Here is a 27,829-nt window from a genome sequence, read left to right on the forward strand (position 1 = left end):
TTATCTGAGCTAAGCACAAGAAAAATTAATGATTCAAAAACCCCTACGGGCGACCAGGTTTAATGGTTTTAGTTTAACATCTGAGAGAGTGTTGCGATTTTTATGAATCAACCAAAGAATTAAGTAAGGCAATACCAATACAATCCCGGATTAAACTTTCGACAATCGATTGAAAATTGCCATGCTACACTTAGGGTAACAGCGTATGATCATATTGACTAAAGCGGTTGTAGCCCATTCTTCTCTCCGTTTTTAGGAAACGCTTCTCTGTTTCTACCAAACGGGCCCACTACCGAAGACATGCTTCCCAGGATTACCAGTTTCCCGGACGAGGCAAACTTAACAGTCTTTCACATGGACACCAGGGGACAGTGTTCCTCTCCACAAACGGTCAGTGTGATGTTAGGTCCTCGTGTATCAGCTTCAGTGAGCTCATCATTCAGTCCCAATTCCTTACCCACTGTTAACCTCAAGGCTCGGCACCAAGCTTCTTGTGGCTCGAACAGTGGAGAGGATCGTCACTCATTAGATGATTACCTTGCTGCTATTACTTTGGTCAGCGGTTTTCCGCGGCAAAATTAGGTCTACATGTGACACCAGCGTGGATCAAAGCTTAAAATGTTAAGTTTGTAATAATTACTGTAAATCTTTGTGTAAAGGGGTTTTTTTGTCGAAATATCCAGAATAAATTTTTATTCGTAAGAACAGTAGTAAAATTGTGAGCTTGTTGACGGCACAGGATAAACAATTCCCAGTTTTCAGACCCAAAAGGAACCTTGAACAATATCCTTTTGAGGGAGCACACCTGTAATGTTTGAACCTTAAACTCCTCCAACTAATCAGAGAATTTCTCCCTACAATAACATGACAATATCAAACAGACAAGTGATGTGAATAGAGAAATATATCAATATGGGAATTATGAAATGATCCAGTATCAAATTCTCCAAACTAACATCATTAGGATCATATGGTAGACAGTAAGGAGATTTGTTAATGAGATCTTGAGAGTAAAAGGATTAAATATCGGAAAACCATGTCATAAAAGTACCCTGAGTCCATAATATTGAAGTAAATCTACAAAAAAAGCAATTACTTTTCTTTATTTCCAATTCTTTCATAAAAAAGTATAACAGGTCGGTGAATTAAATGCTTTAAGGTATCAATTTTTACTAAAGAAATGAGGAAAGTAGGCAAGTAAGATTCTCACTAAAGCAAATCTGATAATTCACTGTGTACGTAAAGAGACTCTTTACATCTTGTAACTGGTTTACAGCTCAAATACAGAGACATTTTAAAATTAGTAAAATATAACTTCTTATACTATGTAACCTGAAAACACTTTTTAAATATTCACTCTAATTCCTTTCAAAGAAACAATAGATTTTCACACAGAAAGTACAAAATCTGAACTAAAAAATAAATATTCTTATAACTCAGTATCTCAATTGTTAAAGGTACGAATGTTGGTTATTTCAAAAAATGGAATCTTGCAGTAGTCATTACACTGACACCTTGATTTTGAACGTTATTTCCCTACAGTGATTAAAATTAAACTTCTCTCTATGACAGTCATACATACATTATCCAGCAACAGGTAATGAGAATGGTCAAATTTATCAGCTATCTTGATCTAACACCAAATTCTCATAAACAATCTACAAGGAAGGAATTGTGTTTCAGCTAGAGAGGAGAATTGACAATCAGAGGCAGAATTTCTCCTTACAATATCAATACAATATCAACCAGAAAAGTGATGAGAATAAAGAAAAATATCACTTTGGGGCAAATTAGTTGATCCGATTCTGAATTCTCTGAACTAATATTATAAGAATTGTATGGTTGACAGTAAAGAGAATTACAAATTTGGTTTGGGAGTTAAAGGGTTAAAGAGTTACAGAGGAAGGGCGCACTTTTCTGGTTTCCTTCCCGTGTAAAAGTACCCTCAACTTGAAGAAAACTTACAAAAATTGAGTTGTGTAAACAAAGGAAAATACTAAATAGGCAATAATTAATCCAGGAAGCAACAAGAATTAAACAGTTTAAGAATTATTAACTAAAAAAAATAAAAGTTCAATTTTATCATGACAATTGTTTTTTAGTATCTGAACGTAACTGTTTGCAATCTCTCCCAAAATCAAGAATTAATTGAATTTCACCATAAATCCTTATCGAAACTATTTTGAATTCACATTAAATTTTATTATTTACAATACAGTTTAAGAATTTCTAGTTCAGCCCTTCAAAACTGGTCAGGAAATTCTGATGCTACACCAAATAAAATTACATTTCTTCTTTGTAAATAGAGCTGCAATTTCTGAAGATAAAAAGAGGGTTGGCTATGCTCTGAAGATCAATCCATACAGGTAAAGGGGCTCTTGATTGTTAAACAACTTTTCCCCCCCCCTGTACCACTGGAAATTTACAGAAAACAGTAGGACGAATATGTATAATGTTAGATAAGGTGTCAAGGGTTAACCCTTTTGTGTAGATGAAGGGAGGGCCTGATCCCTCACCTTCACAAGGTCAGCACTTTCTCCCTTCCTTTATGTATAAAAATGCAACAAAATTTAAAATTTATGCAATTGAAAAGAAAAAAAAAACCAGGAAAACAGTACAACTGCTATAACTCTAAGTAAAGAGGAAGGAAATTGCAAATTGCTACATGTAGAAAATAATGGGAAATAATTGGCATGCTACCTGGAAAATGGGAAAATACATCTCAATCATTTTTCTGTCTCAGGGAAAGGTGGCCGATTGTTTGTATACTTCACAGAGCGAAAATGACACAATAATTCCAGAGCTAATGAAAATTGTCATAACCCCATCACCCAAAAGTAAATTAGGGGGCATGAATAAGGAGCTTTCTATGCCATTTTTCACACTGGCACCTTCATTGCTTATTGATCAACAAATCTCCACGCTGTATTTGCTCATCTAGAAAAGCCTGCTCAGAGGGGCGACCGGCTACCTGTTTATGTATCTATAATCTTCCAAGATTTTGTGAGCTATCATCTTCTCACAGTGTCCCCTCTATGATAAATGTTGTCATCTGGAATTGTCAGACTCTCTCCTTCTGTCATGTTTTCTAAGAGCACAGCCTCTTCATCAGATCCGTTCATCACTGCTCGTCTTTCATATTTTACTTTGTTCCTTGTGTCTTCTTTCTGTAATAATTTTTTCTTCTTTCGCATGAGAAAATTGTCAACAACCCAGAACATTATAGCCTGAGGAGATAACAAAGTTTTAAATGTACACTAACCCTATACACCCTAAGAGTGATAAGCATCTAATTTCTCCTTACAATATCACCCTTGAATCAGGCATTACTACCGTGAGACTTAAGGAAACAGTTACCAACTCAAAAAGCTCTTGATTAGTAAACAAATTCTCCTTGCCGGCACCTTAGGAATTGTAGAGAGAACAGTATGGAGAAGGTGCATACTGATGTTAGGGTGTAATAGGTTAAAACAGTACTGTAACTCATCTTAGTAGCTCTTTTAAAACCTAGGGGTGATCAGCATCTACCTTCTCCTCAGTAATACAGCTGAATCATCTAGTAACATTATGAGAATAGATTGCCAACCTACTGGTAAGAGACTTTGATTGTTAGACAAATTCTCCTTATCAGTACCAAAGAAAATGCAAAGAGAAGAACATGCAGCACATACAACCTCTTCCTTTCCCTCTTTCTAAACCACCTCTGCTGTGCAAACATCACCAGCAATCTTTTAAACATTACAATTCAAGGAACCTACTTACATTGAAAACAAAAGGAATAATCAGCATTGATATTGCAAGCTCCACTCTTGGATGGTTCTTGACTGGTAAAAGAATGAACCTACGAACTTCCTCCCAAAAATTAAGTTGCACCAGTAGGGTTATGGTAGCCTTTTCAATGATGACAGCCCACAGGTACAGAAAACACTGCCCTGCCCAGGCTTTGCACTGTGGAGGATTACCTGCCAGTGGAGAAATTAAACATTACTATTCAGCTGAAACTGTCTCCTCAGGTAGCTACACTTAGTTGCACAAGGAAAGTGATATTTTAGAATTCCAGTTTCTAGGCAAGGCCTGTACTTTTAGATAGATGACCTTAGAGAAAGTAGAACCCAGAGGTTAATAACCATATGAGTTTGCAGTGTATGAGAACCAATCAGATTTTTGGCAAATAACTGTCCATAATTGATGATAAGATTATGAGCTTTTTCTACAAGATTTCTATTGCATTATAGTTGATAAGGGTGGAATGTTCATAGCAATCAAGAGCACATAGATCTAGTGCTAGATCACTGAAATATTTATTCTAAAACTGGATATTAACAATGAATAAAGAAAGTCATTCATCAATCAGTTGCAAGCATAGGACAAAGAGAAAACTTCAGTCCTCAAAAAGGCATCAAAGCCCAGATCTTCACGTTTTGCAGTGCACTGCTGTTACACTGACTTGACACTTATTGTAAGTTTGAATATTTATCAAGTTCATATTTGGCAAGCCTACTACATACTGCTGAGATCATCAATTTGAGAAGCTTTGAGGTGCATGTTGCAACCAACTGCATCACCAAGTGGAGGTTAGGTGCCTGAGACATCCAGGAGCTATCACTACTGGCAGCCAGCTCCTGGATGGAGACTTCTCCCATGGCTAGCAAATCCTGGTAATCCAGCCATGAGCCCCCACCCAGGAAAGTGAAAAAGGCACCCATCACACTGAATAAACAATGGAAAGAGGGAGGGAAGGGATGGGGAAAACTGCCCGGACAATGAGCTGCCACTCCAAACAACGCTGAAAGTTCATGCTAAAAGCACATGCAATAAAAGCTCAGATGAAGAGCACATGGAATTCTAACACATGCACATATGTAGAAACCACTGACTACTAGAGAATGCTAATGCTCTTTGTTGCTAACTCTATTAAATTGTATTTAACTGCATTTAATAGTTTACGTGTATAACCTAGTTTGCTGATTTGTTCTCTGTACCTCAGCAGCAGAGAATCAGATTGTCAAAAGTCTGCCATTCATTCTTATGGGGGGGCTGAGATTTTCTCTTTAGTCCATACTTGTGGATGTACAAATAGAAACTTTCTTCATTCCATAATTTGGCTCAAAGTTTACCATTATTCTATTGCTTATTTTCATTTAAGTCATGTCATATTTCACATAAATCTTACCATACTCGCCAAATCTCAAGTTATCCCAGTCATACATTCTTACAATAACTTGCATGAACTGAAGACAGAGGTAAATTACCACAAGGCCAAGAGTAGAATCCAACAAGAAATTTATCAGGTACCTTCAAAGAAAAAGATGCATTAGTGCATGATATTATTCTAACATATCCCATGCTAACAAGAACATGACCCTCTTGCTTTGATTCTATCAGTATCAACTTCTAGCTGGGAGTTTCAGGTAAAGGAAGAGATAGAGAGATCAATAGTCAAAGGGAAACTGTTGTTTCTTTTAACCCTTTAAGTCCCATAAGTGACCAAGATAGAATTTCTCCTTACAATATCAATATAATATCAAGTAGACAAGTGATAAGAATAAAGAAAAATCTTAATTAGGGGATTATTAGTTGATCCAATACCAAATTCTCCAAACTAACATCACAAGAATTATATGGTACACAGGGCGGAGAACTACCAATGAGATCTTGAGAGTTAAAGGGTTAAGACTCCAAACTTGCATTGCTAGACACAGTATAAGAAATATAACCTTGATAATCTAGAGTTAGGAATTAGGGCAATTTCATAGTAACCTTGATATTTTATAAATATAGATGCATTGTACTCAATCTCAATAAGTCCAGCGGTGTAAAATTGCCACAACATGCAAGTCCTAGAGTCTCTTAAGAGTTGTAATGACAAGCCTGAATCTGGTACCTGTTTATTACAATATGTCAGCTTGTTCAAGGGGAAAAGACATATATGTTTCACTCACCAAGTGCATGGATCACCTTTGAAAAGATTAGCTAAGAAGATGTTGGCAAAGTGTACAAGCATGGCACCAACTGCTTGCTTTGAGGTATCAAAAAACCTGCAATGACAGGCCAAAAAACAGGCATTAAGGCAGTTGCTTTTGCTTGGATGAAAAACCATCATGCTTACATCTCGAGCTTTTCAAAATTTGCCAGTGACTTGATTACATCACTTACCAAATAAGAACAGGTCTTCTTTCAGATAGAGGTTCTCTCAATCTTTTTACTATAAATAAAGAATAACAGATCATTTATCACTTTTTTCAGATGTTAACCCAAGCAAACCATCACATCACATTCAACCTGTTCAGTTTTATTAAAGACTCAAAAATGTTCTTTTCACAGTAATGGTGGTCACTTCTATACTATAACAAAAAGTTTTAAAAAATGATGTGTAATTCTGGGGAATGGAAAGGTTATTAGGTCAATAATCTCTTGTACGTGTAGGTCGAAGAAAAATATAGAACTTCTTTTCTGCATACTCAGTCTTATTATAAACTGCCTCTACTTTGTTGCCAGAAGATGAAACCTCTTGAAATTATGCCACAAAAAGTTAGGATACTAAACTAACAAAGTGAATTTCATATTAGGATAGAAATGAGAATAAACTCCCAGAACATACAACTTCTCCCTATAATATCCAAACGCTCTCCAGCAAACAGATAATGGGAATACTCAAACTTATCAGGTAGAAGTTGTTATGTTGTTCTTGAGCCAAAGTCTTGTAACTCATTTACTAAGAAATGTGAAGCAATTAGAAGGGAGAATCAACCAATAGATCTTGGAAGTTTAAAGGTTAAATATCTAACTTCTACCTCTAAAATAATAAGTCATATTAACCCTCTAACTCTCTAGATCTGATTTTCAATTCTCTCCTCTAGCTGCAACATGTTTCCTTGTAAATTAGTTGCAAGAATTTGATGTTAGATCAAGATAAAAGCTTCTACCTGATCCATTTGAGTATTCTCATTACCTATTTTGTTATTGTAGGGAGAAGTTACATGCGAATCACTTCTGGGAGTTAAGAGAGCAAATGAGAATGACACAGCTTAATCTAAGCAGAAATATCACTGCCTGACTTTGCATGCAATGATGTCATAGATATGTTCTTAATTATATAGGACCACAAAACAAACAATAGTGGATATTGATATCAACACTTGTCTTCTAAGTAGATACCAAGTAAAAATGAATGTAATAGAAAAAACATTGTACTTTTTATGGTAAAAACAACCTTTCTTCACATCTGATACATCAGAATTCAGCTAAAAACAGCGAACTCTCATAGAAAAAATAGATGAGCATGGTACAAAACTGTACAACATCTTGAATTGTAAAACAGGAAAAATAGTTACACAACAAACTTCAAAACTGACAAAATATGAACATGACAATTTAGACAATCCTTGCTTCCTAATGTTGAGACAGATCACAAAAACGTTTTAATGCTCAACTCTGTGCATTGGGAGATCTAAATGTACATGCATATCTACTTAATTGTGAAAAGAAATTGTCATCCAAGATCCCTTCCTTTTAAAAGAAAATAATGCTGTAAACCATTTGAATAAAATGTAATCAATCCTTCTTGTCTTCATACATTCAACAAATATATCAGTTTTGAAAACACGTTTGCATTTATATTTAATCAAACTGACATTTTTTTGTTTTTAAAGTAAATAAAATTGGGCTCTTTATTTCAATCATTTATCACTAGAAGTATTAGAAATTTATGTTCTTACTTCTCCTGTGAATTTTGTTCTCAGAATTAAAAATGAAAATCATAACTTTCCTACATGTACTAACACCTAAGGTGAAGAAAATTATAAGGTAGATATATTTTTCTTATTTGAAAACTAAGCATAAAAATATTTACGACGGATGAAATGCTCTTGACCGTCTCAGCTCAATCATGTGCAGATCGGGGATATTCAGCTTACATCGACTTAATTTATGAAATACATGCATGCTTCAATCATCTACACGCAAAACTATTAATGTGCATGTAGTCATGTACGTAATTGCATGAAATTCGCTTATAATAACAAAAGGGAAGAATCATTTCTAATTCCCCCTAAGTTCCTTGAAAAAAAAAGAAAAATTCCAAAGAACAAACAAAAATCCTATTGCCTCCCGAGGAACAGGTGTTTAGTGTTTTGTTAGTGCATTAGATGAAATGCTATTTTTGGTATTCATATATGACAGCGAAGCTAACTACAAAATTCATAAGATTCCCTAAAAGTTCGCATAACTACCAATTATCTTACTTAGAGTGTGTTTAATACACCGAGATTATATTTTAGCGAATAAATAATCCATTACTGTGAAAATGAAATTGGGGGAAATTGGTGAAAATCATAAAATTTCACTCAAGGATGCGAGGAAAATGTTTTATGTTCCTGTCAAACTGACATTGAAATCTAAACACGATTGACAAAATTCTAGTCGCCAAGGGATAAATTCGCTACGAAAGAAGACGCTATGATTTTGAATAATATGTTTAATAACTAATTCTACTCACAAATAAGAGTGCTGAATGCCACAGCGGCGAGAATTCCTTGAACAAGGAGTCCGAAGTCATCGTTTAAGCGGCAGTGTTTCGGGTCCGAAGCCATTTCCGTCATTTCAGTTGAGTGCAATAATCTATCGACTTTCGAAGAAAGCGTCACACCAGACGAAAAAGAACGATTCATTAGTTAGAGACAACCTTCCTTCCAAACCACAGTGGCAGCTGATGGCAGTTTTGGCTCTGGATTAACGAAAATTTACCGCGAGAAACAACGACCTCTCCAACAAATTATGCCAACCTCACAGATAATTGAAATCAGATAGCTGAGTAGCCGCTCCCATATGATGTCTTTCCCGGAAAGGAGCACACATATGACGTCTGAAAATGCCCCTAGGGAATGGCGTCCCTGTGCGATCCGTTGTGAACCTCTGAGTACTTGAGGTCCAACCGTGGCTTCATTGTTCCAACAGAAATACTTCCTCTTTCATGCAGGAAAAAACCTTTGCGCGAAAAAGATTTCTTTACGCTTACACACGATTTAACGATCATTTGACCACCCCACCCCTTCACTCCGCATGCCATAGTCAAGAAAAAATTCTCACCCCTCCCTCCCTCCCTCCATCAACGTCGGTTTAACGTGCAGGACGAATTCTTTAAATAACAGAAACAGAAGTATTCGTTGAAAAAACGAAATTTTATTGAGTAAATTTGTAACAATTCACGCAAAATAAACTTAACGTACAAAAAAATATTTTGTTTGAGTGATGCTACAACTATCCTACATATTTGACAACTGACTCTATCTACACTTAAATAGTTTGTTAAATATGAACCAGGGAGTCCCCCCCCCCCCATTTTTTTGCAGAAATAGAAAATAAATTAAACAAAAAAACTTAAACAAAAATAAAGGAGGCGAAAATAGCCTCCCCCCCCACTCAAAAACTTGCAGCGCGGTCCCTGGTTAGAGTACGAGTACTTCACATCACATAAACAATTTGAATCTCGATTATATTATCCATTTAGTTTTTAACTTAAGAGAAAATTTTGATAAATGCTATTTCTATAACAACTTCATACTTTCTCTTACAGCAGGCCACTATAACATTAAGTCAGATATATTAATATTAGTGGCAATTACAAACGTCGTTTTAATATAATAAACCCACGGAAATTTTTTTTATTTCTTTACTTAAAAATTCGTACCGGGTGCGGGCAATTCCAAGTTTCTGTAAACTGTAAAACTCTTTACTACCAAAGAATTATCTACAACGTAAGGAAACTTCTCTATAGTATTTAAAATATGTCCTCTACTACTATTAAAAAAATGTAAAAAAAATCAGGAGATAATGCTCAGTACTGAGCACAGTACTGATACAAGAATCGACACCTTTGAAGTGATTTTCTTTCCCCTGGAGGGAAGAATTTTTCCTTCGACATCCTGTATCGCAGATCTACGTTGATTTTTACGTGGCTTTTCACGTGGTCTCTTTTTTTCAGACAAAGGATCTTTAAGTTTACGGCAGAATGGGTTGAATTCATCATAGATAAAGTTAACGTCGTCTTGTAGCTGCGGTGTGACGTCACAGTTCTCCAGCGTAACGTTCTTCGCACAACGTTTCGCCTCGAAGTATTTGCTAAACGAAAGTAAAAAAATAAAAACTTTACTTGAATTTAGTTTTAAAATGGTTCGCTCGGCCAATCAGAGCGAAGGAAAATGTAGCCAGGAGCCAATGAGATGTCAAATTATACAGACGCAGACTGTGTCTACTTGGTTTACAGGTGTGAGTTTTCTTTGACCAATCAAACAGCTTTGCACAGAAAAATCAAAGCAGTGATGGAATTTCTCAAAAAGTAGCGCGGAGAAATCTCTTGGAAATTGCCTAACTCACCCGCACAAAGACTTGTCTGCTTTGTTTGCTACGTAGGTAGCCACAAAGCTTTCTGCACATTTTTTTCTTTGCTCAAGGTAGCTCTCTCCGCACTGGTCGTGCTTTACCGCTGGGTAAGGGAACTGGACCTGAGTCTCCTCACAGTATCTACGTTGCTGAAAGGATCGACTCCTCTTGAAACCCGCCTCTATCCTCTTTTTATTATAACTGGTATCGTTCCTATAGCAATGGAGAGCGACCTTTTTCGCACAGTTGTGAAGCTTTTCCGTAAATACTGATCTACAAAAAACAAAACTGACAATACTCAGTAACAGAAATGTCTAAGGAAATTTGCACAACAATAACAAATTATTTGAAGCTCCACATTTCTTTCGGCCATGAAATATAACAAGTTTAGAAGGATCGATGTTAGTAAATAAAACTTTTATTAAAAACTGCAGGTTCAGTTTGTTAGTCATAACAAAATTCTGGAAAAAACGCCCCAAGATCTTGTCTGTTACGCAGGTAACCAACACGAATGACAAAGGACCGCAAAGTGTAGTGGGTAAGGAGTAGCCATTTGCTGCACTGTATTGAGATGACCGGAGATCCCCTCCCACCCACCCCTAATGACACTGACATGGGCTAAATAAGACATAAACATTTCATACTGACCTACAGGGTTTCTTGGGATTTTTTTGCAAGGTCTGTACAAAATCTGCCAGACAGACCCTGCTTCTGGTCAAGTACTCTCGTTTGGTACACAAGCCAAAAGGGCTTGAAATGACACGTCTTGTTTCTGAAATTAAAAGAAAAATAAAGGTCATTCCGTATTATTTGATTGCCTTTATACTCAGTTCGCGACGAATGGTACCCCCTCCTCCCCCCCTGAAAACTATTTGGCCCCCCACAATCCTCCTCTCCACAAGTGACAAATAATTACTGGTCCGTTACATCAACGAGGTACCTGTTGTGCTCGTACTTACTTGATTTGTTAGCATCTCCGCCACCGGGGCAATACGGATTGAAGGGGTCTTGATATATCTTGATCAGGTTCTTTACCTCGGGGGTCTTTTGGCAGAACCTCTCAGCAACCTTAATAACGCACTTCTTAAGGTTACTGTACTTTCTAACAGAATAAAATAAAATAAAAACACCAGTTATAACAATAACCTTCAAGAGAGAAAGGAAAAAAGAAATCTTGACATGTCTAAATTACGATCGCTTCATTCCCTCCCCAAGGCAGGTCTCTGCGTGAACGTTGGAAGGATAGCGCAGTGACAATAGCGCTTGTGGACCACCACCGTGGCGTGGATTCGATTTCCGAACCTACTGTCAAATTCATGTTGACTGTTTATCGTCATTTTTTTGAGGGTTTTTCTGCTAGTTAGCTTTCCAGTCATTTTCTCGCATCAGTATGTATATTCTCCATACTGTTCTCTTTACAATTGCTAATGCACTGATAAGGAGAATTTGTTTAACAATCAAGAGTTTCTTTAATTGGTAATTATTTCCTTTCTCCTCATGGCCTTACTGTTTGATTTAGGGGGGACATTGTAAAGTGAAATTAAATGCTAGTCATTCCTAAGGAATAAGGCTTAGATAAGAGGTGGATCTAACCTGCATAACGCAGTGCTTCCATTGTCATCGCTGAATCGTTTATGGAACGAAGCTGGACACTTCCTCATTTTCTTATGAGCCTTCTTCCGGCAACCTTGCATGACTTTTCCATTGAAGGGATCCGGATTCACCCCACCATAGGAGCAGTAATACTCCTCCGAAGCGGCAGCCACTCGTTTGATTTGATTTATTTTGCCAAGAGTAGTTGAATCCGAAGAATTTTTGCATCTGTGTAATTCTCGCCCTATGCAGGTTTGCATTTCAGCGTAATGATTCCTGAAAAAAATTTGGTGAAGAAAAAATGGTTTCAAATCAGTGATTCTTGATTTTCAAGTGGCGTTCTAGGAAACAAAACCGCCCCACCCTCTTCAAAGGAACATTTCGCGTGAGTGTCGTCAAACCAAAACGAGCCTAATCATGACAGTGACGGAATCCTTCTTAATTATATTGTACTAGAAGGTAAATATTTTATTTATCTCACCAAGCTAAATAAGACTTCTCTATCCTTTAAATCCTTTCTCGAAAGAATTAAGAGTACGTTTCAAATAGAACGTTTTATAGCCAGAAAGAATAATAAACTTGAGATCCATTACAACAAATGGAAACCCCTTCTTCAACTGATAGAACAATAGCTGAACTAATTTATTATTTATATCAATACGCGATGCCTCTTTTTTTTTGTTTTTTTTTTTCTTTCTTTTCTTTTCTTTTATTCTCGTAGTCCAGTGTAGTGGTATTTTCTTTGTGTAATAGAGTAGTGTGATGTAAATTTATGCATGTAGAAATTTGTGATGTATCTTGCGTACTTGTAAAAACTGTAAAAACCCAAAAACAAATAAAATTTAAAAAAAAAAAACGAACGTAAAAACAGAAGGCAATGGGAGCGAAGGACATCAGCAAGAGGAGTTTATGAGAACTCAAAATGAATGACAAAAAAAATGTCTGAAGTGCAGGAAACTACGACTAACAGAGTCATGCATGATTGGTTACAGTCGTGAATCCGATTGTTTGATAGGATGGCGCTAGTTTCTTTCAACTGATCACTTGGCAGAGCAAATTAAAACCGAGAATGGAACCATGGATCACTTTGGAAGGCTCGACAAAAAATTTATATTTTGCAGGTAATTGGTAATTTCTCGTACTCTCTCCTATTTTTCAATTCACTTTAAACCCTATCGTATACCTCGAGCCAAAAAATTGTGCTCCTTTCTTTCGCAAACTGAATACTGCCTACCCCGCCTTCCCCTCTTTCCCCACCCCTCCCTCACTAAGGATGTATATTTTAAGTAGTTTGGTGCTTTTACCTGCAAGTCTTATCCTTCGTCTCCCGAAGGTTTCTTGCGAACATAGTCACGCACGCCTTGGCATCTCTTTCAAAACCATCGGCCGTACATGTGTTGGCGTTCTTCACGGAGAGAGCTAGAAGAATCGGCACTGAAGATAAATTGTCGGCAAAAAGGCATTGAGATTAAGGCATTTTTCCGAGACTGGGGACTGGTAACCATTTATAGTTTTGAGGAAAGGGGTTGAGGGAAGGGTGGGAGAATTTTGGTTCTGTCCTAACAAAATTTACTTCCATTTGGATGGGCAAAATTTGCCACTATATGAGTGATTTCCATTTCTTTATATCTTGGGAAAAATAATTTCATGTCACAATTCTAATAGCATTTTTGCTGAAAAATGAATCGAATTTTTACGAAGAAGTTACATATTCATCACCGCAAAGATCAGAAACAGTATTCTTCCTGATTTGTTTAGATCAAATCGCCTAATTTGTAATCAGTTCGGCCGGCGATGTACATGCTTTTAATTACCAAAATGATGAAATTTTTCTGCATATCTAATTAAAGCAATTGTATCATTCCTCCTAGCTGTCTTATACCTAAATGCCACCGTATCATGACGGCTTAGGGGGGGAACAAATATCTGTTTTGAAGCAGGAAAGGTTTCCTCTCTTCATGGTACTGTTTTACAGAGTACCAGAATGCTCTTGCACTGCCATGAGCTGCTTACGCTGCAATTACGCTTTTTGAATTAACAGCGGCGTGTTTCGCTTAACAACTGCCTTGACAAAGACTTCAAAACATTATTAAGAGTTTTTACCTTTAAAACCATAAGAACATATTACAAAGGCGAAAGCTGAGTTGAAAAGTGAAAATTAATTTATGTACTTAAGTTTTGTTTGTCAGTAATTCAATTACTTGTTTTGCGACTCCACAAAGGAGTGCTTCTTTTTGAAAACGAACAGGACTGTTGAGAATATGCAACACTGTTGCAGTAAAAAAGTTACTGCCACTATTGATAAATTATCACGCGTAAATGTTAATAATTCTTATTATATGATTCCTATCCAATTTTCAATTTGTCCTCAAACGATTATCGATGCATCAAGCTAGCAAGTGATTTGATAATGATCAATGAAGGTGTCTCCACTCACCTAAAAAAACAAACCGTTTCAGTCCGTGATCCATTGCGGCAGTGTCGTGAGCACTTATTGGAGATGAACTCAAGAGAACTTGAAAATAAAACCGGACTTAAAGAACTTGAGTGATATCTACTTAATACGAAACGAGATTTCGATTTAATAGGAAACTCCCGGCCAATCACGTAGTAGTCTATTTAAAACGTACGTCCCCAAAGAATTGACATGTCTCTGCACACCCAAGAGAAGTTATGATGATAATTGTAAATTGCAAATTCTAAAAATATGAATGAGTAACGTCATCAACTGTAAAATTGACTTTCTCAGCGTATCAAAATTGCTTTTCAGTGCATCTATAATTGTACGGTGATTTCCCCGCTTGGATGGAATCTACGTCTCGAAAAAGGCGCAACAGAAACTGTCGTCCTCTCCTGACGTATATCTTTCCCGTCAAATATAGCTCGAAAAAAAATAGTTTTAAACCTCTCGAAATGAAAGGTTTCGCAACAGTTTTAATATTTCTCGAAAATCCTTTCACAAAGAGTTGCTACAAACTGTTTCTAAAATTCAACTAAAGAATTCTAAAGTATTACTTTAGTCACGTATGACATTTGTTGAGCCAGTTTTAGAAGTCACGCTCACTCAGTGTCACGCTAGCTCAAAGTCAAAACGCTGCGTGAAGTGAATTTGAGATTAACAGTGTCTTCTTCTGATGTTAAAAGCTTATAAAGATCTTAGTTTTGCTGACATACGTGAGGTATAATGAAATACGTGACATTAGCGAAACAGGGAGTTTATGACGCATTTGTTCCATATAAAGTTTGGTTATATCATCATTTTCTTCTTTCAATTGCAAAGTTTCGGTTTCGGTTTGTTTTCGATGCTACATCTTTATTCATGATTAGGAATCTACTACGGACTTTGCCTTCGTTTCATCACCTTTTTTGCACAGATCTTATTCAATCACATCCAGAATAAGAGCTCAATTTCCTATTTTTAACCTAGAATTTCTAGGAGAACAAATAAAGTCGTGGCTTTGACCGATAAAGATATTTATTTTTAAATCACTAACCAGCCATGAAATTGCTTACAAAGCACCTTTGTTTGTCGCGTAAGGTGTAAAATCAATTCTTGGCCAAAAAAGGGACAAAATCGAATTATTGTTACTCGATGTAGAATATTTCGTTCTTCTTCCTTTCAAGAGCGGAAAATTTTGCCTGACTGCCACTGAAAAAGATCTGCTTCAAAGAGTCGATGTTCTTTGGTAAGTTTTGCTGACGTTGCACAAACGCGTTAATTTACGACTGGATCCTCTATTGGCAAGATTTATTTGGTCGTCGACGCTTTTTCTTTTTCAGAAATTCAAATATAAGTGTTGGTGTAAACGGAATGAAGATTCATAGGATCATTGCTATCTCAAAGTAACTGATAACCGTGCTGAGAGCGATTAAAGAGTGCTAAGAAGGTGAAAATTGACCTCAAATATACCGCTCATGACAGTTGTGGTTTTACATATTGTTTTGAAGAATACCTATATTTACCTCTTCTAAATACTTTAACAAAACAAACAAGTGTGCTTAAATAAAAACCTGAGTTTTGTAGTATTTAACCTTTTACTCGCCTCAATTAACAAAATTTTCAGATCACGATATAACGTTTACACTAATCTTAAGTGACGCTATTGGAATAATACAAGATTGAAGTGATAATTGAAAAACTTAATTATTAAAACAACCTTAAAAAATTAACTGCAATGCGCACAGGTGAGTTAATTCTTAAGAAATGTCGATGCTTCTATAAAAATACTAGCCCATGAATTAAAACTAACATTTATTCAGCTCAAGAAGATGTATTTCAAAATTAGGTTTAGCTTTCATGTACATATGTTTTGATCCGTAAAACGAGCAGTCATTGACACATGAACGACCCACATATCACCTGTCAAGGTTTGCTAGTCGACAACGCAACAAATTGAAGATTATGTGAAAATATTGGCAAGTAATTACAAGATATTTTGATGAACATTAACGCCCTTGAAAAAGTAAACTAAACTATTTCACTCACCAAATAAAATAAGCTGTTTTTGTTGGCTTGTCATGCTGACCTTTCAATCCGAAAACTGTGGATTTGAACGTATCGAAGTGCGGGCTAAAATGTTTGAGCTATAGTTCGTCTCTTTGATTCAAGTCTTTTGACGAACGTGGGAAACCCCCTTAACAAGAAACGTCGTTAATTTGTCAGAGTTATTTAAAGACAGGGACAATTAAAGCTGGAATTATTAGGAAGAATGCATTTTCTTTACATCATTTAAGTCTTATTTTTGGAAGTAAAATTACCATAGTGCTTTCTTTGCATGTTCGAGGATAATTCTTTCCGTGCATCATTCAAAGGCGGTATTACTTGCGTTCTTTTTTTAGCATCGTGTCCAGTTTCCCTCAGTGACAACAAATTGATACAATTCGGTAAATCTGACCTCGTTTAAACAGAAAACTATATATCTGACCTCCTAACGTAGCTCTGCATTCAGTTAAATTTAGAAACTTTTTTAAGACGTGCCGTGACAGGGTCAAGAACTGTGGAGGAACCGAAAATTTATAACCTCCGGGCTCTCAAATGTTGGTTTGAAATAAATGGTCGGCAATTAAGCTGTTTTTCTACAAGATCAGTCCATTGTTTCTCGTTGTGGACTTAATTAAATATCCTCATGTATGCTACTTCAATTAAGATCTTCTTTATTTCAAGCAGACGGAGAAACAGAGCTACATTCAGTTCGTGACAGAAAAAAAAGAAGTTGGTTTGATCTAGATTTCCCTAAGCGCAAACAATCTCTCTTCTCCAGAGGACAGATTATGTCTTTAATTCAGGTTGCTCTTCCATAAATTTCAAATGCCATTGTCTTTGGTTAAGTATATCTCTAAATTGCTTGAAATTCGATTTGTTTATCTTGCTCTCAGACACGCCCTTCCGCAGGAAGTCTTTTTCCGTTTTTTTTATTTTTCACTTTTGAAGCCCCTTGCGCCCGGTCGCTCGCGCCCGTGCGCCTAAAGTTCGCGTGAATTTTCACTGAGCACGCTCATTCACGAAGAAAACAATAAACAGAAAGCTTTTCAATTGGTATCTCTGATAGTGACAGATAAAAGCTGAAGTGCTGCAATTCGTGTGTGAGTCCTAGTCTACACGTACAAAAAAGCCGGCACTAAAGAAAACTTATCGGCACGAGAGAAATAAGATTAAAGCATTTTTCAAGACTGAGGACCGTTAATTATTTATTACTTTGGTGGTGGAGGGGGGGGGGGGGGTTTGGGAGGCTTTTGGTTGTGTCAGAAAAATTCACCTATGCAAAATTTGAGTGATTCTTTGGTTCTGAACTTAAACTCTTTCCTGGTTTGTACTTCTCTGTATCTTAAGAAAGATAATTTCATGGCATAATCTCATAGCATTTTGTGCGAAGAAGTTACATCTTCATCGCCGCAAGGATCAGAAACATTATTTTTCCTGCTTCGTTTACATCATATCGCGTAATTTGCAATCAACTCGGCCGGCGGAGTACATGCTTTTAACTACCAAAATGATGAAATTTGCATTTCTAATTAAAGTAATTACATCATTCGCCTAGCTGTCTTCTGCCTAAATGCTATCGTATCTGACTGGTAAGGGGGAACGATGATCTCTTTTGAAGCCGAAAAGATTTCCTCTCTTAATGGCACCCTTTTACAGAATACCAGAATGCTCTTGCACTACCATGAAATGCTTACGCTGCAATTACGCTTTTTGAATTAACAGCGGCGTGTTCCGCTCAACGCTGCTTTGAAAAAAGACTTTTCAAAGAGTTTTTACCTACAAAACCATAAGAACATAAGAACATATTGCAAAGGCGAAAGCTGAGTTGAAAAGTGAAAATTAATATGTGTACTTGAGTATTGTTATTCAATAGTTCAATTACCTGTTTTAGCGACTCCACAAAGGAGTGCTTCTTTTTGGAAACGAAGAGGGTTGTTAAGAATATACAACACTGTTTCTAAATAAGTTACTGCCACTATTGATAGATTATCACGCATAAATGTCAATTATTCCTATTATACGATTCCTATCGGATTTTTAATTTGTCTCGAAACGATTATCGATGCATCAAGCCAGCAAGTGATTTGATAATGATCAATGACGCTCTCACTCACCAAGAAAAGCAAACTGTTTCACTCTGTGATCCATTGTGGCAGTGTCGTGGGCACTTCTTAGAGATGAACTCAAGATAGCTTGAAAATTGAACCGGACTAAAAGAGCTTGAATAATATCGACTCACGACATTCGATTTTAATGGGAAACTCCCGGCCAATCACGCAATAGTCTATTTTAAACGTACGTCCTTTTAAGAATTGACATGTCAATTTAAACCCAAGAGAAGTCATTATGATAATAGTATGCAACGGAAAATTTTATCGATTCAAGTTCTAAAAGGTAACGTCATTAACTGTAAAATTGACTTTATCAGCGTATCAAAATCGCTTTTCAGCTCATCTATAATTGTACGGTGAATTTCCCCGCTTGGATGGAATTTACGTTTCGAAACTTACGCAACAGTAACTTTCGTCTCCCACGCACATCTCAAATGTAGGTCGTAAAAAAAAATATCGTTTTTGATCTCTGGAAAATGAAAGGTTTCGCAACAGTTTAAATATTTCTCGAAAATTCTTTCACAAAAGGTTGCTAAAAACTTTTTCTTAAATTCAAATAAAGAACACTAGGTTTTTGCTTTAATCAAGTATGGCATAAAGGCATTTGTTACACGTCAGTTGTAGCAGTCACGCTAACCCAGTGTCACGCTAGCTCAAGGTGAACAATGCTTACGTGGAAGTCAAATAGAGAGTGACAGTATTTTATTCCGATGTAAAAACCTTATAAAGATCTAAGTTTTGCTAAGATACGTGAGGTATGATGAAAATACGTGACAGTAGCGCGCGAGACATGGAATTTTGTGGCGTATTTGTTTGACGTAAAGTTTGAAAATATTATCATTTTCCTCTCTCAAAGTTCCGGTTTCGGTTTGTCAATGCTGCGTCTCTCACATGATCAGGAATCTACTACAGGTTTTTCCTTTATCTCATCGCCTTTTTTTTGCACAGATCTCACTCGATTACATCTAAAATATGAGTTCAATTTCCTGTTTTCAAACCAGAATTTCTAGAAGAACATACAAAGTTGTGGCTTTGACCGACCGATATTTTAAATCACTGGTATTGCTCCCATTATAGCCGGCCGTAAACATGTTGATTACAAAGTACCTTTGTTTCTTGGATGAAAGCGTAAAATCAATTCTTGGCAAAAAAAAAGAGGACAAAATTGAATTGTTATAACTCAGCATAAAATGTTTCGCTCTTCTTCCTTTCAAGAGCGGAAAATTTTTGCTCAACTGTAACTGAACAAGGTCTGCTTCAAAAGGGACATGATGTTCTGGGGTAAGTTAAACCGACATCGCGCAAACGCTTACATTTTATGCCTGGGTCCTCTAAAATGGGAAGATCTATTTAGTCATATACCCTTTCTCTTTTTCAGAAATCCAAATAGAAGTTTTGGTATAGGTGGAAGGAAGATTCCTATGATCATAGCTCTGTCTCATAAACTTTACCGTGCTAAGAGCAATTGGTGAGTCCTAAGAAAATGAAAATCGGCTAAATAGGTATTATTGACTTCAAAAATGCCACTCACGACAGACGTGGTTTTACATATCGTTTTAGAGAAGACCAATATTTTTCTCTGCTAAATGCCAAAACAAAACAAACAAGCGTGCTCAAATGAAAACCTGAGTTTTGTAGTATTCAACCTTTTACTCGCCTCAAAACTTCTAACTTAATTTTCTAATCACGATATAACGTATACACTAATCTTAAGTGACATTATTGCAATATTTACAAGATTAAAGTAAAACTTAATTATTAAAACAACCTTGAAAATTAACTGCAATACGCACTGGTGAGTTAATTCTTAAGAAATGTCGATGCTCCTATATGTTTTGTTCCGTAAAACGAGCAGCTATGGACGCATTGAACGACCCGCATATCACACGACTAAGTTTGCTGGTTAACAACGCAACAAATTAAAGGTTATTTGAGAATATTGGCAAGTAATTACAAGATGTTTTGATGAACATTAACGCCCTTGAAAAAGTAAACTAAACAATTTCACTCACCTAATAAAAAAATCTTTTTTCGTTGGCTTGTCATGTTGAACTTTCGATCCGAGAACTTATCGAAATGCAGGCTTAAGAGTACGAACTACAGTTGTCTCCTCTTTTATAAAAGTAATTTGGGAAACCCCCGAATCTAAAAAAAATCATCAGTTTGTCATGGTTATTTTAAGCCGTGGTCGTGATAAAAGGCCATCCCGAACACTCCCAGAAATCCATGATAATCCAACATTTCGCTATGTTAGAGAAGTAAGTGTGTTGTTTTGTTGCTAGAAAGTTGCGCAATGAGAAACGCTTGTAGGAAAGGCTGGTTTTTTAACTCTCTAAATCAATTTTACGCCTAACAACGTTGTCATATTATTGATAACAGCGTAGCATATTCCATCAAACGCAGAATACTCTGTGAGAACAATGGAGCAGGACCGAAAGGTGATATCTGATGTCAATGAAGCGAAAGTGACGTCAAAATTTGATCGACACAGGAACGTTAACAAAAGCAGTTGGACCGCTTTAGGAAGAGTCAATTAAAGCTGTAATTGTTGGGGAGAATATTTTGTCTTTTCATCGTTAACGTCTTATTTTTGGAAGTAAAATAACCTTAATGCTTTCTATGGATATTTTTTTTCCCACAGTGACGTGCATCATACAAACACAAGGTTACTTGTGTTCTTTTTTAGCATCATGAAAATTAAATTTTCTTTAGTGCAAACAATCTCTCTTTTACAGATAGTAAAACACGCCTTTATTTAGGTTGCACTTTAATGGATTTCAAATGACATTGTCTTTGATTTAGTATATCTCTAAATTGCTTAAAATTCGATTTGTTTATCTTGCTCTCCGACACGCCCTTCCGGCTCAATGCAGGAAGTCTTTTCCGTTGTCACTTTTAAAGCTCCTTGCGTCCGGATCGCACGCGCCTGTGCGCCAAAAGTTTGCGTGTATTTTCACTAAGATCGCTCATTGACGAAGAAAACAATAAAAAGAAAGTTTTTCGATTGGTATCTCTGATACTAACGGATTAACAGCTGAATTCGTACGATGCATGCGTGAGTCATAGTCTACTTATAGTAAAGTTAACCCTTGGGGTGATAACTATTGACTCGATTTCGTTTCAGATCTGAAAGGCCCTGAAACACTCAAAAATAGACTGGAACAGCCTTGAAACGAGATAATAGTTGTCAAGTTTTTTTTTTCTAACTTTTCAAGCAGTCTATTGCTATTTTGCCCCTCTGGTTGTTTCGGTTTCATCTTAACGATGTAGTTTGAAGAGTGTACTTCACGCGAGCCGATATCAAGGCCGTTTAAACGAGGAAATAATCCACCGCAGTCCTAGACGCTGACCACACCATTTATTCGAGAAGGGCTTGATTAAACCGAGAAGGGCTTGATTAAACCGAGAAGGGCTTGATTAAACCGAGAAGGGCTTGATTAAACCGAGAAGGGCTTGATTAAACCGAGAAGTGCTCCTGTGAACACATGGTTTGCGTCGTATTATGGAAATATAAGAATGGTAGCGAATGGTGGCAGTTGCGCAGAGTAAGTTTTAGGTAAGCCGTGATGCAATCTATACCGGTGCCTTTGTATCTTATCAATGCCGCGACTTATTTACGATGTGCTCAAAATCCTCCTCTTTCATTAGTCACGACTTTTCAAAGCGGAAATGTAATGCTTATAAGGTGCATTAACAGCCCTATTGGCTGTGTTACTGGCGGTTTCGTGACTGCTTCGAAGCGACAAGCGGCAGATCCGTAAAAAGTGAGCAGCTAAGCCACGGAAGTTATAGATGCGAAGGATTGAGCTTAAATCAAGGACACTCGTCTAAAATCGAGTACCTTGGTTTTTTTTTTTATATACTTTTAGCACTCTCAGGAGCTCGTTAACTAACAGCTAATGAGTTAAATTAGTCCATTAGGGTTGGATTTTGATCTTAAGCAGCTGTGATTAAATTTCTTGCGAGTAATTATTTTCTGCAAGCAGAGCATGCCATCGAAGCACATGCGCGTATGTATTCGATTCTACAGATTTATTAGGAATTACACTACATTTTAATGAAAATGTATTTCAAGTCACGAGCTCTACTGCCACGTACAAGCCAAAACTGCAATTAACCGTCTGCGTAGATTTTCAAATTTTGCCCTAAAGTACTTGACTGGTCTATGACTGAAGTTTTCCAAAATTTTATGAAGTTTTAAGTTCTAAGACCTACTTATGACTTACCATACATGACGATGTATGTGGACAATTGTGGCATGTTGCTCATTCTTCGTACGACCTAACGAGAAGAAAACTTCAACAGACTGATTTTCCCGCAAAGAGCGACTTAGATTTTATAAGGATGCTCCGGGGCAATTCCCAACACTTTCCGAGGTTTTTCCGCCACAAACGTACAACATGGAACAGCTCATATTTATTTTCAGTGCCGTTTATTGCAAACAGTTTTCGTGAGTGAACAAACAGTTTACGTAAATAAGCCAATCTTTCCCGGAAGAATGACCAAAAAATATACATGCTATCCAGTATGATAAAACATAGAAAATCAACGGAATAACAATTTGCCAATTTGTTGAGAAGAGACAGATTTAAGAGAGGATTCGATTATTAAAGAAGTGCTAAGCGACACGCAATCTTACGATAACTTCGGAGACAGGGTGCAAAACTGTCTAGTTTGAGGCGTGCCACTCGAAATTAGATGTGAAAGTCGGTTAGAGAGACATGTATTGCTGATTTACAATGGGACGAAGTGTACATCAGTTTGCAATAGGCCTTTCAAGAAAATATACGCTTTGTTCCGTTTCCGTTGTTTTATTTCTGACATGCACCACTTGGTTGGCCCGTCATGTCACCGCAGTAAAATTTCGTGACTTGCCATGGCTTGATATTGGCAAAATGGGGTATCGTGTCGTCTTATATCGAGAGCTTAGATTTTGGTTTACCAGAAACCTTAAGTGATCCCTAATTTTTAACAGTTCTCTCTCAAACTTGCTATTCATAAAGGTTCATCCTAATAGTATCGATGAAGTTTTGCGCCCTGTTCCAAATCAAAAGTTGAAAGAAAACCCTGGGTAAATACATGAATATAGGATTCGTCTTTGCTGTCACGTCTCTGAAAATAGCAATTACTCGAAAACTGATTCGAAACTGAAAATAAAAATTCCCGGCTATGCCAAACTTGCATACGTCACGATAATGTTTTTTTTTTTTTTTTAATCAGTCACTGACTCATAGAACATTTCACAAAGGAACAAATCCCCGTCAACGAACGAAAGATTGTTCGCTTCCACCATACTTGAGTAACAGGAAGACGTTTGTAAAGATGTCACGCAACGATCTCTGACGTGGGTGGCTGAGGTCATAGCTATTAATCAATTTGTTGATCTGGCTCATTATCACAGTTGTCACGTTGGAAGAGGAACTGTAAAATAAACGCAATTTTTCATATTAAATAAAAGAAAACTGACTGTAATGTTCGCGGAGAAGAAACAGAACTTGTTTCCGAGTTGTGATCTAAAAGAAACATTGGGGTTTGCATGTTACTTTCGTTACGAAACAATCGGGCTTGTGGGTCTTAGAGAATATAAAACCTGTAAAGCCATATTTCCTTCCCTTGGGGAATCCTACCTCCTAGTGAACCCTAAAATTTACGGTGTTTAACGTCCGTCGCGGCAAAATCAATGCGACAGGGGAAATAGACAAGATAAATTTAGACACGGCAAAATCAATTTGGCGGTAAGTGTGGCTTGAAAAAAAATTAGTCTAAATTTTTCAAGCTTGTCGAATGCAAACCGTACTACCGTGAACGCTTTGACCAGTCCATTCTTCTCTCCGCTCTATCAAGAGCACGGGCCCTCCCTCCTACGTCTTCCCGTACCCACAGTAGTTAAACGTAGGGTAATAAGCTCGGGAGGGTGTGGAGGGGGAGGGGAGGGGGGTGTCAGAGGGTTCATTGATTAAGGAGTGATCATCTTTGCACTTGCCCTTGCCTTGAGAAATATTCTTAGAAATATAACATTGCTTTACAATGAAATAATACACACAGACCTTCTCGATTTTCTCCCGATCAAAATTTCTGTAAAGTGATCCGAGCTTTTTTTCTGACTTCTGAATATCTGACAAAATCGTACATCGTACGTGTGAGCCCGCGGTTTCCATGTTATATGCAACACACGAAGATCGACGCACGCATAGGTCCATGCAGTGTAGCTCTGAGACCACGTCCTCTCTGAAATTCACTTGGCCGATTAAGATCGCGTCGAAAGTGACATCGGAGAGTTGGGGAGGAGAACAAGATTCACCTTGGCTTTGCAAAGCAGCTTCCTTGCCTGTTAACCATAAGTTACCCGAATTAGCTATCAATCAACAAACGACTGCAAAAATCTGGAAATATCAATTGCAAAAAGAGTCTTAGAATAAACTATTGACCCCAGCTGGACTTTCTCCCAAACTTCCCTTTTCTTTGAGATTCCAAGCTGGAGCGAAAAATTTCGCATAAACTTTATGAGGTTGAACTTGCTTCCTGTCCCCTCCCCCATGAGGTTCCGAACCAAAAGCATCTTTCCCCTTACTCCCTGTCCACTTCTTCGTACGTAATGTAGGTCGGATGCCCCAAAACCGAGCTTCAAGGATCTTTTGGTTGGATCTTCGAAGTCAGCGAGGATGAAAATCTTGAATTGTGACGAACAAGTTCTCAATGGGAATTGGACAGAAAAAAAATTGGATCGGGGGGAGGAGTCAAGGAGAAATAGAGATCTTTTTTTGATTAGGGGGGGGTGGGGTGGTAGTATAAATAATGAGGGGAAACAAGAACCGCTGAACTGTGTCGTGATCATCTATCAATTTGTCCTTTCTTTAACCCTAACATTAGAATAGGGACCTTTAAAAAGCAAACCACTACCGCGACGGCAACGAAGACGTGGCAAAATAAAAGATTTGATGGGTAGAACAACAGCTGAGTACTTGCGTTTCAGTGTACAATTCTCAGCTGTCCTCTACAAAACAACAACGTGAAATCACCAAAATTTGCATGGTCTGGGAACAAAAAATCCGACGGCAAATCAATCAATTTTCCATTTGGACCTCAACACTGCTCGCATACTTTATGCTGAAGCTGATCATGAGGAGTAGTGCCGTAAAAGAAGTTAGACACATCCAGCCATTTGCAAAACTCTATCTAAAAGTATAATATAATTTTTTAATCGACGTCCTCCTCGGCGTTGTTGTCCTGCATGCCTGTTAAAGGTCCCTATTTTACTTATGGAGACTGTAACCTGCCTTGGGAGATCATAAAATCACAAAATCAGATTTCAAAAATGATATCACTTTTGTCTCAAATCATCAATATGTTTTGACACTTCATATGTTACGTCAAAAACATCTGCCCGAAATGGAGACTATCACACGACTAATAAGATTTTAGGAAACATGTTTCATAATCTGTGTTTCTTAAGGAGTGATTTAGCCTAATTCTTAATTTGTTATTTGAAATCCTTGTCAGTGATGTTCATTCTGAAACAGTGTTTTCAGTTTTTAGTTTATAATTCGTGTTTTGATATTTCCCTTTCTTGTCGAGCCAATATTTCGAAATTTCTCCCAAGTTTAGAGTAATTTTGCACGCAGTGAAAGGTCGTGATTCAAAATATCGGTGACAGCATCCTTATCGTCGATCGAACGGATTCTTTTTGATGATAAATATGCTTTATTAAAAGAAGTTCGTGAGATGAAAATAATTTGAAGGTTTCGGAAACAAAAAATTGGGATGAGATTAATAAACGTACCTGAGGTCATTTTGCAACCGATGAATATCGTTGAAAAGATCAGCGCGCAAATCAATAACATGGTCAGCGGAGGTGAAAAAACCAAAGAAACTCCGACCAAAATAGTAAAACGTAGATCTGAAACAGTTGAAAAGGAAAAAAATATTTCAATCTGTCATCCAAGATGAAGTCTAGAATCGTTTCAAACAGAGCAATAAAGATATTTGATAAGTTTGTGGTTTATTTTACTTACCGTTCAAAGCGTCCAGTCTCGATAAAATAGTTCTTTCAGTAGAAGGCCTGGTAAAGTACAATAATGACTGTACGCAATTGCATAAAAGGCAAGAACAGCTTTTGCATGTGGGTATTGCGAAAAAGGTGATGAGACAATGAAGTATTGAAAATGTCGACGTTAATGGCATTGCTATCTCGTTTCACCGGAAAACAGCAAAAAAAAATTTCTTTCAGCCTATTAAAGATTTTTATATGATTTGTTTGCACGGGACACTTGAGCATAAAAACCAGGAAATGAAGAAGACCTCATGGGAGATAACCTTTAACGATAATTGGAAAGCGTCAAAAACTATTATACCGCCATCAAAAGTTCTTACATCAAAGCAATTTACAAGTGAAACTGGACCTCTCCGAACTCATTATACAGAGATCTTATCGGTAAATCTCCCAAATGTATGCCTAGTAATTCGTATGTCTCTAATTTGGAGAATTTGGAATTGGTTCAACCAATAATCCTCTAATTGACGTTTTTGTTTATTCTCATCACTTGTCTGCTTGATATTTTATTGATATTGTAATGAGAAATTGCGTCTTGATCACTTGTGGGAATTGAAAGGTTATGGAAATAATTGCCGAAACATTCTTTTATTTACAAGTTTCTATATTTAAAACAAGAGATTAAAAAGTTTCAAATCTCTTGATTTCAAATTATGCGCAAGGGCACGCGAAATACATTAAATGGCTGCAGGAGTTTTAGGCTGCCTTCTTATAGTAAGCGCTGTTATCAGCATTTTATATTTCTGATCATAATTATTTTATCTCGTTTTGACACCGTATATGACAAGTACCTAAATAGCCATTCGTGAAGAGAAGGAAAAGGCCCCTACGTGGAATAATTTGATTTCCTTTCATCTTATTATTTGGCACTTTTCAAAATGAAAACTGATAAAATCAAAAGGGTGAAAGTATTATGCAAATTTTCGTTCCAAAACAAAAAGCGATTGCTTAAAAGCTTAACAAATAATGGGTGTTAGTAAGGTATCTGCTTTCGGCAATTTGTGTATTCAAATGAAGATATTTGCACCAGCAAAAATACTTTTTTCACTAGTTTTCGACAGGGTTGATCTGAAGATCATACGAAAAGTGAATGATTATTAGATTTCAGTAAAATTGTTTTGGTGATTATGGAGATTCTCGCGCTCTGATTAGTCGAGGAGATTATAACAAGGGCTCTAAATTTCAAAACGGCTGCCTCGCACTTCGTCGATG

General features: G+C 36.9%; 3 protein-coding genes and 1 long non-coding RNA gene across 8 annotated transcripts; 1 reads left to right on the forward strand and 3 right to left on the reverse strand.

Moving 5' to 3' along the window:
* Window positions 1-1,087: 1,087 nt before the first annotated feature.
* LOC113685221 (store-operated calcium entry regulator STIMATE) lies at window positions 1,088-8,813 on the reverse strand. Its single transcript, XM_027202708.2, has 6 exons — window positions 8,498-8,813; window positions 6,157-6,205; window positions 5,943-6,038; window positions 5,174-5,295; window positions 3,763-3,962; window positions 1,088-3,227 (listed from the first exon to the last, which is right to left on the reverse strand). The coding sequence occupies exons 1-6, from the start codon at window positions 8,667-8,669 to the stop codon at window positions 3,012-3,014; spliced, it is 855 nt and encodes a 284-aa protein (XP_027058509.1). The 5' UTR covers window positions 8,670-8,813; the 3' UTR covers window positions 1,088-3,011.
* Window positions 8,814-9,160: 347 nt separating this feature from the next.
* Window positions 9,161-22,991, reverse strand: LOC113685223 (uncharacterized). 5 transcript variants are annotated; one of them, XM_089206685.1, is made up of 7 exons: window positions 22,794-22,991; window positions 13,278-13,407; window positions 11,974-12,249; window positions 11,340-11,482; window positions 11,029-11,152; window positions 10,375-10,653; window positions 9,161-10,119 (listed from the first exon to the last, which is right to left on the reverse strand). In XM_089206685.1, exons 1-7 carry the CDS (start codon window positions 22,834-22,836, stop codon window positions 9,822-9,824), a joined length of 1,293 nt encoding a protein of 430 aa, XP_089062811.1. In that variant the 5' UTR covers window positions 22,837-22,991; the 3' UTR covers window positions 9,161-9,821. The 5 variants fall into 5 exon arrangements, with proteins under 5 accessions (XP_089062811.1, XP_089062813.1, XP_089062812.1 ...); XM_089206687.1 differs by lacking the exon at window positions 22,794-22,991 and adding an exon at window positions 20,580-20,857; XM_089206686.1 differs by lacking the exon at window positions 22,794-22,991 and adding an exon at window positions 18,571-18,754.
* Window positions 20,990-24,029, forward strand: LOC149045945 (uncharacterized). Its single transcript, XR_016186698.1, has 2 exons — window positions 20,990-22,123; window positions 23,788-24,029. It is a non-coding gene; the product is annotated as an uncharacterized LOC149045945 (long non-coding RNA).
* On the reverse strand, window positions 22,983-26,931 carry LOC113685224 (uncharacterized). The gene is made up of 4 exons (XM_027202711.2): window positions 26,580-26,931; window positions 26,348-26,464; window positions 24,615-24,895; window positions 22,983-23,988 (listed from the first exon to the last, which is right to left on the reverse strand). Exons 1-4 carry the CDS (start codon window positions 26,746-26,748, stop codon window positions 23,935-23,937), a joined length of 621 nt encoding a protein of 206 aa, XP_027058512.2. The 5' UTR covers window positions 26,749-26,931; the 3' UTR covers window positions 22,983-23,934.
* Window positions 26,932-27,829: the final 898 nt, after the last annotated feature.

The sequence above is a fragment of the Pocillopora damicornis genome, chromosome 5 (assembly GCF_964200805.1).
Source record: "Pocillopora damicornis chromosome 5, jaPocDami1.2, whole genome shotgun sequence".
Classification (NCBI taxonomy): Eukaryota; Metazoa; Cnidaria; class Anthozoa; order Scleractinia; family Pocilloporidae; genus Pocillopora; species Pocillopora damicornis.